This window comes from Chiloscyllium punctatum, chromosome 19 (genome assembly GCF_047496795.1).
Source record: "Chiloscyllium punctatum isolate Juve2018m chromosome 19, sChiPun1.3, whole genome shotgun sequence".
Classification (NCBI taxonomy): Eukaryota; Metazoa; Chordata; class Chondrichthyes; order Orectolobiformes; family Hemiscylliidae; genus Chiloscyllium; species Chiloscyllium punctatum.
The window spans coordinates 64,332,486-64,347,448 of record NC_092757.1 but is presented as its reverse complement, the minus strand read 5'-3'; the positions used below and the strand labels follow the sequence as shown (position 1 = coordinate 64,347,448).

Sequence of the window (14,963 nt, the reverse complement as noted above, 5' to 3'; positions counted from 1 at the left end):
TGACGGGGCATAGCTTTAAATTGAGGGGTGATCGGTATAGGACAGATGTCAGAGGTAGTTTCTTTACTCAGAGAGTAGTAGAGATGTGGAACGCACTGCCTACAATAGTTGTAGACTCGCTAATCTTATAGGCATCTAAATGGTTATTGGATAGGCATATGGATGAGAATGGAATAGTGTAGGTTAGGTGGGCTTCAGATTGGTTCCACAGGGTGACACAACATTGAGGGCCGAAGGGCCTGTACTGTGCTGTAATATTTTATGTTCTATGTTCTAAATGCTGTTAAATATTTAGTTAGTGAGTAAGCAACTCAAGCAAACCAATTCAGTCTGGTGTCAGTTTTCTCCAGATGGAGTGCCATGCTGCAAATTATTTTGTTTTGATACTGATCAACTTAATATCTCATAAAATTGGCCACGTCCAACCCAGATGATCTTGAAATCTGCCTCATGAATGGTCGATTCAGTATTGGTAACGAAGATTGCAGGTTGTTGCTAAACTGAAGAAAATCCTTTCCAGTGGTCAGTATTCCTGGTACCAGAATCCATTGAAATATTTGACCACACAATATTTCCTGAAGGTGTTGGACTATGTAAGGGTACGGATTCACAGGATTTTTAAAATTTCACTCAGGTGATGTGAATATTACTGGCTGGGCCAGCATTTATTGCCTGTCCTATTTGCCCCTTGAGGAGATGGTGATTAGCTGCCTTTATGAACCTCTTCAATCTATTTGGGGTAGATGCATCCACAATGCTAATCTGGTTTGCCCTTATTATTCTGTGCATTTGGCTGATCTTAAGAGAAGGATTGGTGCAACAGCCAAGCCTTTACTTTGTTGAGAGTGTGGTGCTGGAAAAGCACAGCAGGTCAGGCAGCATCCGAGGAGTAGGAAAATCAATGTTCCGGGCAAAAGCCCTTCATCAGGATTCCTGATGAAGAGCTTTTGCCTGAAATGTCGATTCTCCTGCTCCTCGGTTGCTACCTGACCTGCTGTGCTTTTCCTGCGCCATACTCTCGACTCTAATCTCCAGCATCTGCAGTCCACATTTGGTATCCATGTGCTTGTACTGTCAGTGGGAATCACTGGATTATGGTTGAAAAAGTGGATTATTTGTGTCCTATTACAATCTACAGACAGAAAGGATGAATATAGTATCTCTACTGGTGCCCTGGTTAAGACTAGTTTATGCAAGGCCATCCAAGCATCAACAGTAAAGCCATCCTGGTCTGTGGGATGAATTCAGGCTATAGACTGTTATCACCTTCACAAATACAGAGGCTTCCAGGTGTGTTTTAATATTCAAATATTGATTTGTTTTCACATCTAATAAGAGGAGTGCAAACATTTTCAAGCTTCAGTTGTACATCCTACAAATGAAAGATTTTCTTTGGGGCTAATGTTAGGTAAATGTATATGCTTGGCAATTGTTTTCAACACCACTAAATTTCAATTGAGGATAAAGGGTTAAGGGTGGGATCTCAATGCTAATGGCTTTAATATATTATAAACTGGAAATTTACCTTTGGAAATGATTCACGGCTTCAGAAGCTTGTGGAAAGTGTGCTGCAGTACCAGAAGACTAAACATGACCATTGCCCTTAACAGTGTGACATTAACAGTCTGGTTTTTGACAAGCTGCAGATGGGTTAAACTACTGAGATGCTCTAAATATAGAGACACGAGAATGAATCGAGCTCACGCAGTGACGATTTGAAAGGAGGCTTGTGGCTTTTTAATAATGTGCCAGAACAGCCTCAGTGGTGGGCCGGCTGGGAACAGCAATCACCGTATCCATCTTGAGCAGGAAGAGATGCCCAGCAGGCCCCAGCTAATGCAGCCAGGTCCTTCACTCAGCTGGAGAAGACAGACTTGGAGATGGCAATCAAGGGTTGATTTGCCAACACATTTCTAATGATTAAAATGTAATTAGCACAACTGAGCGCCTCCTCCCCAGCTAATTTGCATCCACGCTGTGACAGGCAGGCAGCCGGCTGCACTGTGCCTCAGCAGCAGATGGAAGCAAAGGCAGTGGGAGACCAAAGCCATTTTGTGCTGCGACTGTTCACATCAGAAAACCATCAGGACGCTGGGTTTTTATCAGACCCTTGACAGTAACACATCAAGCTGGCGCTGTCAGTTTAGACCGAGGCAATGGCATCCATCCTTCATGCTGTCCTGCACTCTCAGCAAGGCAATCTGCAGCATTCACTGTTCGTGAATCTGTGGAGAGGCCATGCTTCTTACCTAGTCTGTCTTTCTAAAAGTCTGGTGCAGCAAATTAAATGGGTCTTGTTGTTGCACTCGGAGTTCTGAGCAGGTTATTTTCCTGGAGTCCGCTGGTCAAGCTGCACTGAGGGTTCCACGGCCTTCCTTTCTATTCTGGTCACTGGAATATGTTTCTATCTGAGTACTTGTTCTATTCGAATGGCTCAGGTCCCAAAACATACTTCACCGATAGTCTGGCTGCTTCAACCTCCTTCCTCATCTTAGGTTTCCATGGTGGTTATTCACTGAGCTACAGCAAAATGTACTCTGATTCCTTTTTGAACCTATGGCCAGAGGCATGCCCAAGACGGACTCAACCAGAACAGAGTTTGAATCTCGGCTGTTAGTATTAATGTGGCTGACACACCAGCTATTCAAATGACTGAGCTAACAGGCCTCCTTTTCAATCCAACACCCACCTGCAAGGTGTCCAGCAGGTGGATTGGAGATATGAGGGTGGTTAGAAGCTGGCACATGTTGATTGCCAATGTCTGTGGATGTGCAATGTATGTTGTCAGGGCCATGAAGCATGCCCGTGAGTGCTGGTACCTGGATTCCAATATGAAGTTTGTTCAGAGCAGGCTGAATTCGTCAAGTGCCCATTATGGTTTCCACATCAAGCTTTCTCAACACCTGGCTTGTTTGGTGAAGTCGACTATATAGGAATCTGAATATTTATGAAGTGAAAATGGGAAATCAACCCAGTATTTAATAAGCATTAATTGATCCCCGTTAATTGGCAGTATCCACGGCCTACTGAGAAACTTGTCCATTCCTTTGTGAAGAGCGTAGAAGGTGGAGCTTAAGGGTTCTTATGACACAGTGATAGTTTCCCTACCTCTGAGCCAGGAGACCCGGGTTCAAAACCCACTTGCTCCGGGGGTGTGGAGCAATCAACATTACAAAACATGTTGATTGGAAAATACTGACAACGTTAGCAAGATATTGGGGAAGTAAATGTTGTGTAGCAGTTGAGCAACTTATACAGCAACCTACAACTTTGCTATCACTGGAAGGTGCTAACCATCTCACTCATTCATAATGGAGAGCCCCACCTTTGACCTTGCCATTATTTCTTCTCCAAACTCTCAGAAAATATACGCTGCACATGATTTTTTTAGTGCACGGTATTAAATTAGCTGTCTAATTATTAAGTATTGTAATAAATGTATTTTGAAAGGCAGGTACATTTAACATGTTTAAAAGACTTTTGGATAGATACCTGAATAAGAAATGTTTGGAGTGATATGGGTCAGGAGCAGGTAAGTAGGACTAGTTTGGGATTATGTTCAGCATGGACTGTTTGGACCAAAGGTTCTGTTTCCATGCTGTATGACTCTATGAAGCTCATCTCATTTGAATTAGGATTCTGCTTCAAGTTACTATTGTTGAGTCCTACATAAATGTAAAATCTTTTTTTTTAATCTGTTAGTCTTGCAATTAGTCAGGCATGCTGGAAGCTACATACTTTCATTCTTGAGGATTGTACTGTACAGGAAACATTTAAACAAGGGACGTGATAGGCTATTTGACTCTTCAAGCCCACTCCCTGCTCAGTATAGTTATGAATGATCCATTATTCCAAAACTATGCATCCAATTTCTGTCCACACCCTTTGTTGCTTTTATTATGTAAGCACCTACCAATCTGTTTCTCAAATATCATCAATGACCCGATCTTCATAGCCATCAGTTGTAGCAAATTCCATGGGTTGACCATCCTCAATGAAGAAATGTTCCCTCAACTCAGTCCCACATCCTGAGACTGTGACCCCTGTTTCTCGACTCCCCACACAGGCAGAGCAGTCCAGATGTGTTCAGTATCAGTCTAGTGAACCTTCACTCTCCTCCCTCTATGGCAAGTACATCCTTACTTAGGTAAAGAGACCAAAGCTTCATATGATACCCCAGGCCCAGTTTATCATTGCTCTGTGTAACTGTGGTAAAGCACCCCTACATCCGAACTCAAATCCTCTTATCATATTGCAAATCCACATCATTTCTTTTCCTATTTGCTTATTGCTCCTGCTCGAAAAATAGGAAATGAAACAGGAACAGGAATCAGCCTGCTGTGCCATTCAATATGATAGTGGCTGATTATCCAACTTCGTAAACTTCACCCCCATATCCTTTGATTCCTTTAGCCCTAAAAGCGACACCTAACTTGTTTTTGAAAACATTCAGTGTTTTGGCCTCAACTGATTTATGTGACAGTGAATGTGGTTCTGGACACTTCGGTCATCAGGGGCATCCCTCTAGCCATTGACTATCATACACAATCTCTGTAGCAAAAGGGAATTTCAAGTCATGGTATTATGACAGAGGCTGGAGGAGTTCACTATTGCTGTATTCCCATAGTTTTATGACTCACAGCATTAAAATACTTTTTCCAGATAACAAGATGACTGATAAAATACCTGATCTATATCAGGTTTTATCAACTAAGTTTCTGAAAAAAGCGCTATTATGACAACACTGTGGCTTTAAGAGGTATATTTTGACCTGGGCCCTTTTCATGAAGGTCGAGAGGTGGAAAGCAGTATACTCAGAGCCACTAGAGTAAACAGTTTGTGAGGGATTCTAACTAAAGTTGGAACAATAGAAGCATCCTGAATGGATGGGATGGAGCTCCCACAGAACTAAGATGTTTAGTTTTAGCTTTCAGCAGTTGCTGGGGTCTTGAAGCTAGATGAGGAAGTTCTTATTCCTGTCACTTAGTTACAGCTAAAAGCTGGAGTTATACTCCCCCTGCTAAAACTGCATTCTATTTTATTGAATTTGCCTTTTCAAAGGGTGTGTTTCTATATTGGAACAATTACTGTTTAGTAGTTAAATTATCTATTATTCTGTTAAGTTTTCCAATAGAGTTAATCATTCCAATTTTTTCTTTCTTTTGTTGTATTTTAACTTTACCATATGAATCAAATGTGTTTTCCTTTAAATCTGATAGTTTGACCACACAAATTGCATCCAGAATGCAAAACCTGGCACTTGCCTTTAAGATTAAAAAAAGTCAGAGTCTTGGCTATCTTGTTAATATATTTTGAGCGGCTTTGGTCTCGTTCATCACACTATTTTGGATTTATTATCGAAACAAAACTTGGAGTCAGAAGGCTGTACAGCACGGAAACAGACCCTTTGGTGTATCTTGTCCATACTGACCAGATATCCAAAATTGATCTACAACAATTTGCCAGCATTTAGCCCATATCACTCTCAACCCCTCCTATTCATAAACCCACTCAGATGCCTTTTAAATGCTGTAACTGTAGTAGCCTCCACCATTTCCTCTGGCAGTTTATTCCATACACGCACCACCCTCTGCGTGAAAATATTGACCCTTTTGGTCCCTTTTAAATCTTCCCCTCTCACCTTAAACCTATGCCCTCTAGTATTGGACTCCCCACCCCAGGGAAAAGACATGATCTATTTACCCTATCTTTGTCCTTTATGATTTTATATACCTCTATAAGGTCACCCTTCAGCCTCCAATGTTCCAGGGAAAACAGCCCCAGCCTATTCAGCCTCTCCTTATAGCTCAAACACTCCAATCCTGGCAACGTCCTTGTAAATGTTTTCTGAACCCTTTCCAATTTTGTAACATCCTTCTTAAAGCAAGGAACCAGAATTGAATGTAGTATTCCCAAAGTGGCCTAACCAATGTCCTGTACAGCTGCAACTTGACCTCCCAACTCCTTAACCCAATACACTGACCAATAAAGGCAAGCATACTAAATGCCACCTTCACTATGCTGCCTACCTGGGACTCCACTTTCAGGGAACTATGAACCTGCACTTCAAGGTCTCTTTGTTCAGCATTATTCAATAAAGATGTAATGTTTGGTCAATGTGCGCAATTTGTAACATAGGAATGTAAACACTTATTCTTCCAAATATCCCCAAAATACACAAGCAAATACATACACTCAGGAATAGAGAATAAATATTCTTTGTAGAATCTGGCTTTCTGAAATAAACATTTAGTCAATGGGTTATTTTTGAAAACAAGAAGATAGAGTTCTGGAGTCAATTGTTTTGATATTCTGTCATGTGAAGTCAGGTCACTAATCCTGCATGGTCTCTACTGAGGTCTTGCAGATGCAATTTGCTCAGGAAGTACAACTTTGTGATGTTCTTTCGATCACTCTTTCAAAGGAACAGATCAGTTTAATGAAGTAGAATTTTTTTTTTCAGAAAAGGAAATATTGTCTGGACAGCCTTCCATTGCAAGTTATCCTTCAACTCTGCTTCTTATTAGCTAGCTTTCTTCTAACTGGACACATAAAATAAGAACTTCTCGAAGCCACCCATTGTTCAAACAGTCACAGCAAAGCAAGCAGCTTACACCAATCATGTGATTTCTCGGAAACCTTGTTTTAAAAAATCTCCAGTGTCCACAGTGAACTTTCAATGAGCTGTTTCAAGTAAGCCATTTCAGATATATTCACAAAAGTTGATGTGAATTCCTTTTTCTTAAAAACTTCAATCCTGCTAGTAACATTAACTGTAAAGTGTCTTTGTAGTAATACCAAAAAGTTGATCAATAAGCATTTATTTGACAATTAATCTTACGCATACTTGTTGGTCCCTTGAAATTTGGTGGTGTTATTGTCCTCATGCCCATCTCCACTCTCTTTCCTCCTCTCTTGATTGAAATGCACTTTTGCCCATCACTGAGCGTATTCATCATCAAACAGAGCTGGTTTATTGAGCTTGCCTTTACCAAATGAGCTCAATTGGTTCAGTTGAAATGGATTCGAACTTTCTGGCCTGACCCATCATTTGCAATCCTTCAAATTTCAAGTGGAATGCGAGTTACAGTTTTCTCTCTTGGATTTGCATATCACCTCTTTGTGAAGGTGTGACTGTAATTCTACATTCGCGTTTATTTCGAGAGGGCCTCATTTATGGGAACTTGCGGAACGACAGCTTGGTGTATAGGAACTGAAAGAGTGCAGTTGATTAAATCATCATCAAGTCAAGACCGCAAAAAGTCAATTCTGCTTCCCGTCGTCAATGATCTTCTTTTATCTTAAAGTAATGAGGTATGGCACTTTTGCATCGAGCAGTATGCCCGATTGTATTAACATACTCCATCGGCTTCACAAGGCAGCGAAGTCATTTCTGTGTGCTTGCGTGGAGGCAATCAAAGCAATTTGGCACAAAGGGACAAGAGTGGCCCATTTTTAAATGGATCACAACACTGTTGAAGAGATTTCCCAGTTTAAAAAAAAGTGTTTGCTTTGAAGAATAAAAATGCACTCTCCATGAAATTGTGGGAATGAGAGACTTCAATCAGCATTATTTTTCTAAAATGCGTTTGGGAAGATATGTTGCCATTTGTTGTGTTTGTGCGGGCAGTGATACTGACAAAATAAATTGTATAAAAGGTGCATATCATTCCTTTTTTTAAATAAAAATAAATTGAGCATAAGCTGTGCAAAACCTGTCATTCAGTTCCTCTAACAATTTACAATTCATAATTATCTTCTCTTGTTCAGCATCTGTGGCACTTCCTCCATGTTATTCTAGCATTGTTAGGTCACATGCAACACAATTAGATAAGCATGATTGATTAAAATGACAACAAGGAAGCAAGCAAGAGCATCAAAAAACTTTGCCACTATCCTCTGGGACTGTCTCATTAAGTCCCTCTTCCTTACCAACTTCATCCCTGGGGGATAGCTGGAGCAGATAAAGGAGGAGGAACGGAAGACGTTTTTTTCATCAGCTCTGAATTGGCTGGGCTGAAAAATGTGATGATTTTCATTGGAATCACATGGCTGTGAACCACTTCTGCTAATCTTTTTGCCATTCCAGCTTTTGAATCTCAAGTCACAGCCCTCCAGTGGAGTAGTAGATAAACAATTAGATTATCACATTTTGACAGAAAATGGTGAGAAATACATTCTTATTATTTTATGCAGGAATCTGCTGCTTTGCAAAGGCAAAGATTTAGAGTTATTGGAGTGAAAACTTCAGAGCTTTACAGAACTAGAATAGGATAGGAAACTATCAATGTGGATTGGGGTGGCAGGGCATTTTTGTAGCACTTGAATTCATAGTATGAGGCAATGTCACCATAACTTTATCAGACCAAAGGGCTGCTGTCTCTTTAGAGAGAGACAACTGTTGGTGGTTTAACCTGAGTATCACCACATCTCACGAAATGGGAGAAGTTGCAAAGGAGAATCCTTCATGTTAACCCCAGCCAATGCAGGAACTGGGCCAATGCTTTTGGCATCACAAATCAGCTGTCCACCCAACTGAGCTAACCGGTTTCTCAAATCCTATACAGTTGTCATAGTAATGAAGGGAACTCATCATCAAATTTCTGAACATTGTCATTTGGAAATGGACTCTTCTGTACATTTCTTTATTTTTCAAACATACAGGCAGACCTTTGAACATGCTCACAAAACTCTTAAATATGGCAGCGCTTTGGCAATGAGTGTATATTGCATTAGTAATTATTATTTGTGCTTACTAAAGAGTGGTATGTTGACAGATTACTGATGCAAATCTCTGGCTGGATAACAATTGGCAAGGGCATGTGTGCAGTAACTTGCTCCACAGAGTTCATTCGCAAACGTTGTACTGTCCTGAAAACATAAATATTTCTTAGATTGGAGGAAACAATATCTGCAGCAAGAAGAAACCTACTGGAAAAGAGTATACGAAGAGATTTGCATATCAAAGCAGAGATCAATAAGAGAAAAATGTTGTATCACTTAGGATCGTATGAACATTTAATAAAACATTATCTCCTTCAGTTCCTGTCTACAAACTGCACTTGGATCCCAGACTTGCAACTGTTTGAAATGTTTTGCACAATTCATTTTATTGCCTTTACATAATTTATGTACTGCTGGAGACCATCTATCTCTGCCAAGCAATGGTGCATTGAGCTCTTGAGGGGACAGAATTGTAAATGTGATGGCATGTTCCTGGTGAGCTGGCTGCAGGTCAGCAGGGAACTTGTGTGCCAGTAGTTGAGCTGGTAGCTCTGAGCTGACACAGTCTCCAAAGCAGCAGAAGCTCTTTGTCAGGAGCCGAGTGTGATCATGGTGGCCAACTTGCAGTCTGTCAATCTTCTGCTGGCTGCAAGGGAAGCATATGTCTGTTTTACAGCCTGCTCACGTAATGACCACGTACAGAAACAAAAACAGAAATTGCAAGCAAAACTCAGGACTGGCAACACCCCCTCAGAGAGAAAGTGCAGTTAACATTTAGGATCCAGTGACTGTTCTTCAGAAGTGATTGTAGCTCGGAAAAGATTGGTATATATGCTGAAGGTAGGGTGGGGTTGGTGGTTGGGGATAGGGGGCGGGGAGGGGTGTTGCTGGAGGGGACAGAGTAACTGGTAGGTGGAGATGGAGCCCCCAGAGAGAGAAAAAGGGGCAGAAAAGTGTAGAAGCAAATTATTACAGATGTGAGAATCTGTACTGAAAACAACAAATACTGGATATCACAGTGGGGTAATGAAACATCAGGAAATGAACCTTCCAGCTCAGTGAGCAAACCTACATCCAAAAGAAAATGAGATGTTGTTTTTCCAGCTTGCACTGAGGTTCACTGAAGTACTGCAGCAAGCCCAAGACAGAGATGTTGTTCAGGGAACACAGTGTTGTGCGGAAGTGGCAGGCAACCGGACACTTGGAGGCATTTTTGCAGATAGAACACACCGTTCTGCAAAGCAGCCGCCCAAGCTTTGTTGCATGTCCCCAGTATAGAGGGGACAACATTATGAGCAGTGAATGACAGTAGACTAGATTGAGTGAAGTGTAGGTAAACCATTGCTTCACCTGGAAGGTATCTGGAGGCTTGGATAGTGAGGAAGGAGAGGGTAAACAGTCAGGTGTTACACTTCCTGTGATTGCATGGAGAGGTGCCATTAGGAGTATAGGGAGGTGTTAGGATTAGAGGAGGAGTGGACCAAGATGTCCTGGAGAGGATGCTAGCAAAGGAGGGGAGGAAAATATGTGAATGATGGTAGCATCCCACTGGAGGTGATAGAAATGGTGACAAATGATCCTTTAGATGTGGATGTTGATGGGTTGGTAAGTGAGGACCCAGGATTGCCGATGTTGGAGGGAAGAGAAGTGGTGAGGACCAAAGTGCAGTAAATGGCCACTAACAGAACTTGTTTATTGGCTGGCTGCTTAGTTCTAAAATTGAAGCTGTTTCAGACTGCGACCAATCATAAAAAAACTGTCATTGCAACATGAAGTCAATCTGATTGGCTGAAGCTTCAAATTTTGCTGAAGGACAAATTCCAGATGCAGATGATAGCTACTAATGAACAATATATCCATAAATGACAAGAAATTGCACCGTGCAATACTTTATAATGTTGTCTGTCCTGTAACTCATTGGGTTATGCTGCTTCTGAGCCACATATCTCATATTAGGCAGTTTTACTGTAGCCTATAGAAAGATTTTCTGTCTATTCTGAAGAAGGTTCATGCCACACTCAACTCTATTACTGATTCCAATAGATGCTACCTACCTGCTGAGCTTCTGCGTTTGTTTCAAATTTCCAGTATTCACAGTATTTTGTTTTTACCTTTCATACAAAATTAAAAGCATAATAGTTGTTTTCTTTAAATATGCTTTTTATTTTTGAAAAAAGTTAACATTGTCCATTTAACAAATTCAGGGTTGATACTTTTGTTTGTGTTAAGTTTTCTATTGTGGAAGGCATATTCGATTTGACCTTAAAATGGAAGCAAATTACTGCGAATACCGAAAATCTGAAATAAAAGTGGATGCTGAAAAACCCAGTCATTCAGACAACATTTGGAGAGAGACACAGAGGAAGCGTTTTGGGTCAAATAAGACTGTTTGCAGGAAGTGAGCAGTGGTATGTGTGTGTTGGGCTTAATACTATTCAAAAGAGGAAGGGTCAGGTAGAGCAAAGAAAACTTGGAAGTTTCCAACTGTACCTTCCAGAGATTAGGTTCTTCTGTCAAATGTTGTTTGAGTTTTCTCGACTGATCACTATTATACACCATACAATAATATATTTTGCACAGTACCTGTACCACTCTTGTAAAATAAGTTTAGCCATAGATAATTAGATACTGTGAATTACCTGCCTGTGGAAAGCCATTATGTCCTGAAATAATCATGTACAGATACAAGTAATGTAAAAGAGATTGTTGAATTATGTATTTGCTCGCCTTTCCAATCTGCTTTAGACTTTGATTTTCTTCATAAGAGTAGGAAGACCCATTGTACAGTCCTTTAAACACACTTATACTTTCCAACTGAGTAGATTGACATCAGCATGTCATAATATCTTGTGTCATTCCTGCAAGAATAATGTGACTCTTGATTACATTGCTATGTGGTGTCTTTAGGAATGCAGTCTTTGTTATGACCAGCAATCTATAATGTATCTTGTGCTGTGTATATCTCCATTAACTCAATAAACAACTTAATTAAAAAGTCAATTGGACTTGCCTCATAAATGTGCTACTGGCCTTCCCTATACACAGATCTTGCTGCTGGTGGGGAAAGATCCTTCATTTGCTCCAATAATTTACATCTGTAATGTTTACTTGAAAATGTTAATTTATTACAGCAGCTAATCATTCCACGCCCAGGCCACAGTGCACAAGCTGAGCTGAATCTAAATTCTCACTTTATATGCACAACTAACCTTTCCACACTACTCATTTCTGTCAGACAGACTAAGCCAATGCATCACAAAGGTTTTGTGATTCCTTGGCCACATCTCCTGTAACTCAGTCATAGTTAATCTAATTCAGCACTGTAATTGCAAAGCTAAGATATGGCATTGTTTTGTTTCCATATTTTTTTAAATCAAGGTTGTGGCATTTTCTTTAAGCAAGGTCTTTGGCACTACATTTTTGTTTAAACTCAGATAATTTTAGTCACTTGTGGAATCCTCACACAGTACATATCTGACTGTTTTTTTGAAATGAGTTGGAGCTTCACTATCAGATCTGTGTATAATAAGCAAAATTCCAACATTGCATTATTTTCAGTTGATGGTAATTGTTTCAGATTGCAAACAATCCTCTTCACCCTGCACACACTTAATATTTATGAAATGGCATAAACCAAACTGGCCACTGAAGTGGCACATTGTAGAGTTTTGAAATCATGTTTTTCTGTGAACCAGTATATATTTAAACTAGAAGGAAGGATTCTATGAATGACTAACGAAGAGGATTGATGAGGGCAGGATAGTGGACGAAATCTATCCGGACTTCAGTAAGGGTTTCAACAAGGTTTCACATGGTAGATTGATTAGCAAGGTCAGATCATGGAATATAGGGAGAACTAGCCATTTAGATACAGAATTGGCTCTAAAGTAGAAGGCAGAGGATGTGGTGGAAGGTTGCTTTTCAGACTGGAGGCCTGTGACCAGTGGTGTTCCACAAGGATCTCTGCTGGGTCCAGTGCTTTACATCATTTTAACAAATATTTTGAATGTGAACGTAAGAGTTATGGTTAGTACATTTTGCATATGGAGGTGAAGTGGAGATCGAAGAAAGTTACCTCAGAGTACAATGGGATCTTGATGGGCCAACTGGGTTGAGGAGTGGCAGATGGAGTTTAATTTAGATAAATGTGAGGTGCTGTATTTTGGAAAAGCAAATAACAGCAAGACTTACACACTTAATGGTAAGGTCCTGGGGAGTGTTGCTGAATAAAGAGACCTTGGAGTGCAAGTTCATAGCTCCTTGAAAGTGAAGTTGCAGGTAGATAGGATAATGGAGAAGGCATTTGCTATGTTTGCCTTTATTGGTTGGTGCATTGAGTATAGAAGTTGGGTGGTTGTGGCTGTGCAGACATTGGTGAGGCCACTTTTGGAATTCTGGGGGTAATTTTGACCTCTTTCCTATAGGAAGGATGTTGTGAAATGTGGAAAGGTTCAGAAAAGATTTACAAGATGTTGCTAGGGTTGGAGTTATAGGGAGAGACCGAATAGTCTAGGGCTGTTTTTCCAGAGTGTCAGAAGCTGAGGTGACCTCCTATAGGTTTATAAAATCATGAGGGGTATGGATAGGTTAAATACACAAGGCCTTTTCCCTCGGGTGGAAGAGTCCAGAACTGGATGACATAAGTTTTAGGTTGAGAGGGGAAAGATATTAAAATGACCTAACAGGCAACTTTTTCACACAGAGGGTGGTGAGTGTATGGAATGAACTGCCAGATGAAGTGATGGAGGCTGGTGTAATTACAACATTTAAAAGGCATCTAGATGGGTATATGAATAAGAAGGGTTTAGAAGGGAATGAGCGAAGTGCTGGCAAATGGAGCTATATTAATTTAGAATATCTGGTCAGCATGGATGAGTTGGACCAAGGGGTCTGTTTCTATGCTGTATATCTCTGACTCTATTAACTAGCAACAACATAAGCTGTGGAAAATTTAGAGTAACAAGTTAACTAAACTTTTACTCTGACAAAAGCTGCTGTTTATGTGGATAAAGAGTGATGGATGACATAGTGATGTCAGATCACATTGAACCAAAATCTGAGTCTACAAGTTTCCAGAGAGATGTCTTCTTGTAGCTTCTTTTGTATGTTATAATGTTCAGTAAAACCTATTAATGTTAATCCACCTGAATAATATTAACACAGAGAATTTCTCCCATGTGTTGTTCAGACTAAGTGGGGGCATAGTTTTCCTTTGTCCTCTCAGCTTTCCTGTGGTCACCATTCCACCACTGCCCTTTGGATTGTATATTGTAGTGAACTAGCTGCAATAGTCAGTATTGTGAAGTCAGTTCATTCTATTTGGTTCCGGTTTTAATGGCGTTTCTCAGTTTATTTCATGAATTTGGAGCAATTGTTGCCAGAATGATGTGAGTTGCTATTTATGGCCAGTTACTTTGCATGTTGAAGTCAAAAAGGAGCAGTTAATGTGTAGCATTTCTGCGCTGGGAAAGATTTTATGATTGCGTTCAAAATATATCTGCTGGGTTTGTTATGTTTCCTTAATCTTATCAATTATATGTGCCTGATTGTGGATACTTTTAATTTTTGCTTGTAATGTGACAGAGAATATGTTTAACTTTCAAGTGATTCACGCCTAAACTCTGCACATCAGGGCAAGAATGGAGTAATGGAAGCTGGTCCCCCTTGCTCACTCATGTTGATAATAATCATTAGCTTGTGGGTGGCTCTGCATTGTGCTCGGTTGGCACTTTGGAAGTGTGTTATTCTTAAATCATTTCTGGTTAGTGTTCATTAACATTGGTATGTCTGCAACTAACCAGAGTTACCAAAAAAAAACTGCAGCTCCTCGAAATCTGTATTAAAAACAGAAAGTGCTGAAGAAACTCAGCAGACCTGGCTGCATTTGTGGAGAGAGAAACAGAATTAATGTTTTGTGTCCAATTTGACTCCTCTTCTGTCAAGTTTCATTATTCCAATTGAAGTGTAAAAGAAAGAAAAACACAATGTTTGTGAACTCTCAAACTTGTGTCAACAGTTCATCAACCTTTTCCTAATATCTTTTTTTCCCCTTTTGTTTCAGTGTGACAGTGAAAGTGACCCAGATGAGAAGGTAAGATTATTTTTTTCCTCTCAGAATCAGACAATCTATGTTGATAGTTGTGTCAACCTTTCTTTTTAAAAGATTACTGTACTTACAAAACTCCACTTATAAGGAAGATGGTCATATATGGAAACCATAAGTGGATTTTGTTTTTTTT

General features: G+C 40.1%; 1 protein-coding gene across 10 annotated transcripts in view; it reads left to right on the top strand.

Annotated features, from left to right (window-relative positions):
• Positions 1-14,963, top strand: part of auts2a (activator of transcription and developmental regulator AUTS2 a) — a 1,176,696-nt gene that overhangs the window by 791,802 nt on the left and 369,931 nt on the right. For all 10 annotated transcript variants that reach the window (XM_072589564.1, XM_072589566.1, XM_072589565.1 and 7 more), the window contains one exon: positions 14,786-14,815. In XM_072589564.1, the coding sequence (XP_072445665.1) occupies positions 14,786-14,815 (30 nt within the window). The remainder of the gene's footprint in view (positions 1-14,785; positions 14,816-14,963) is intronic.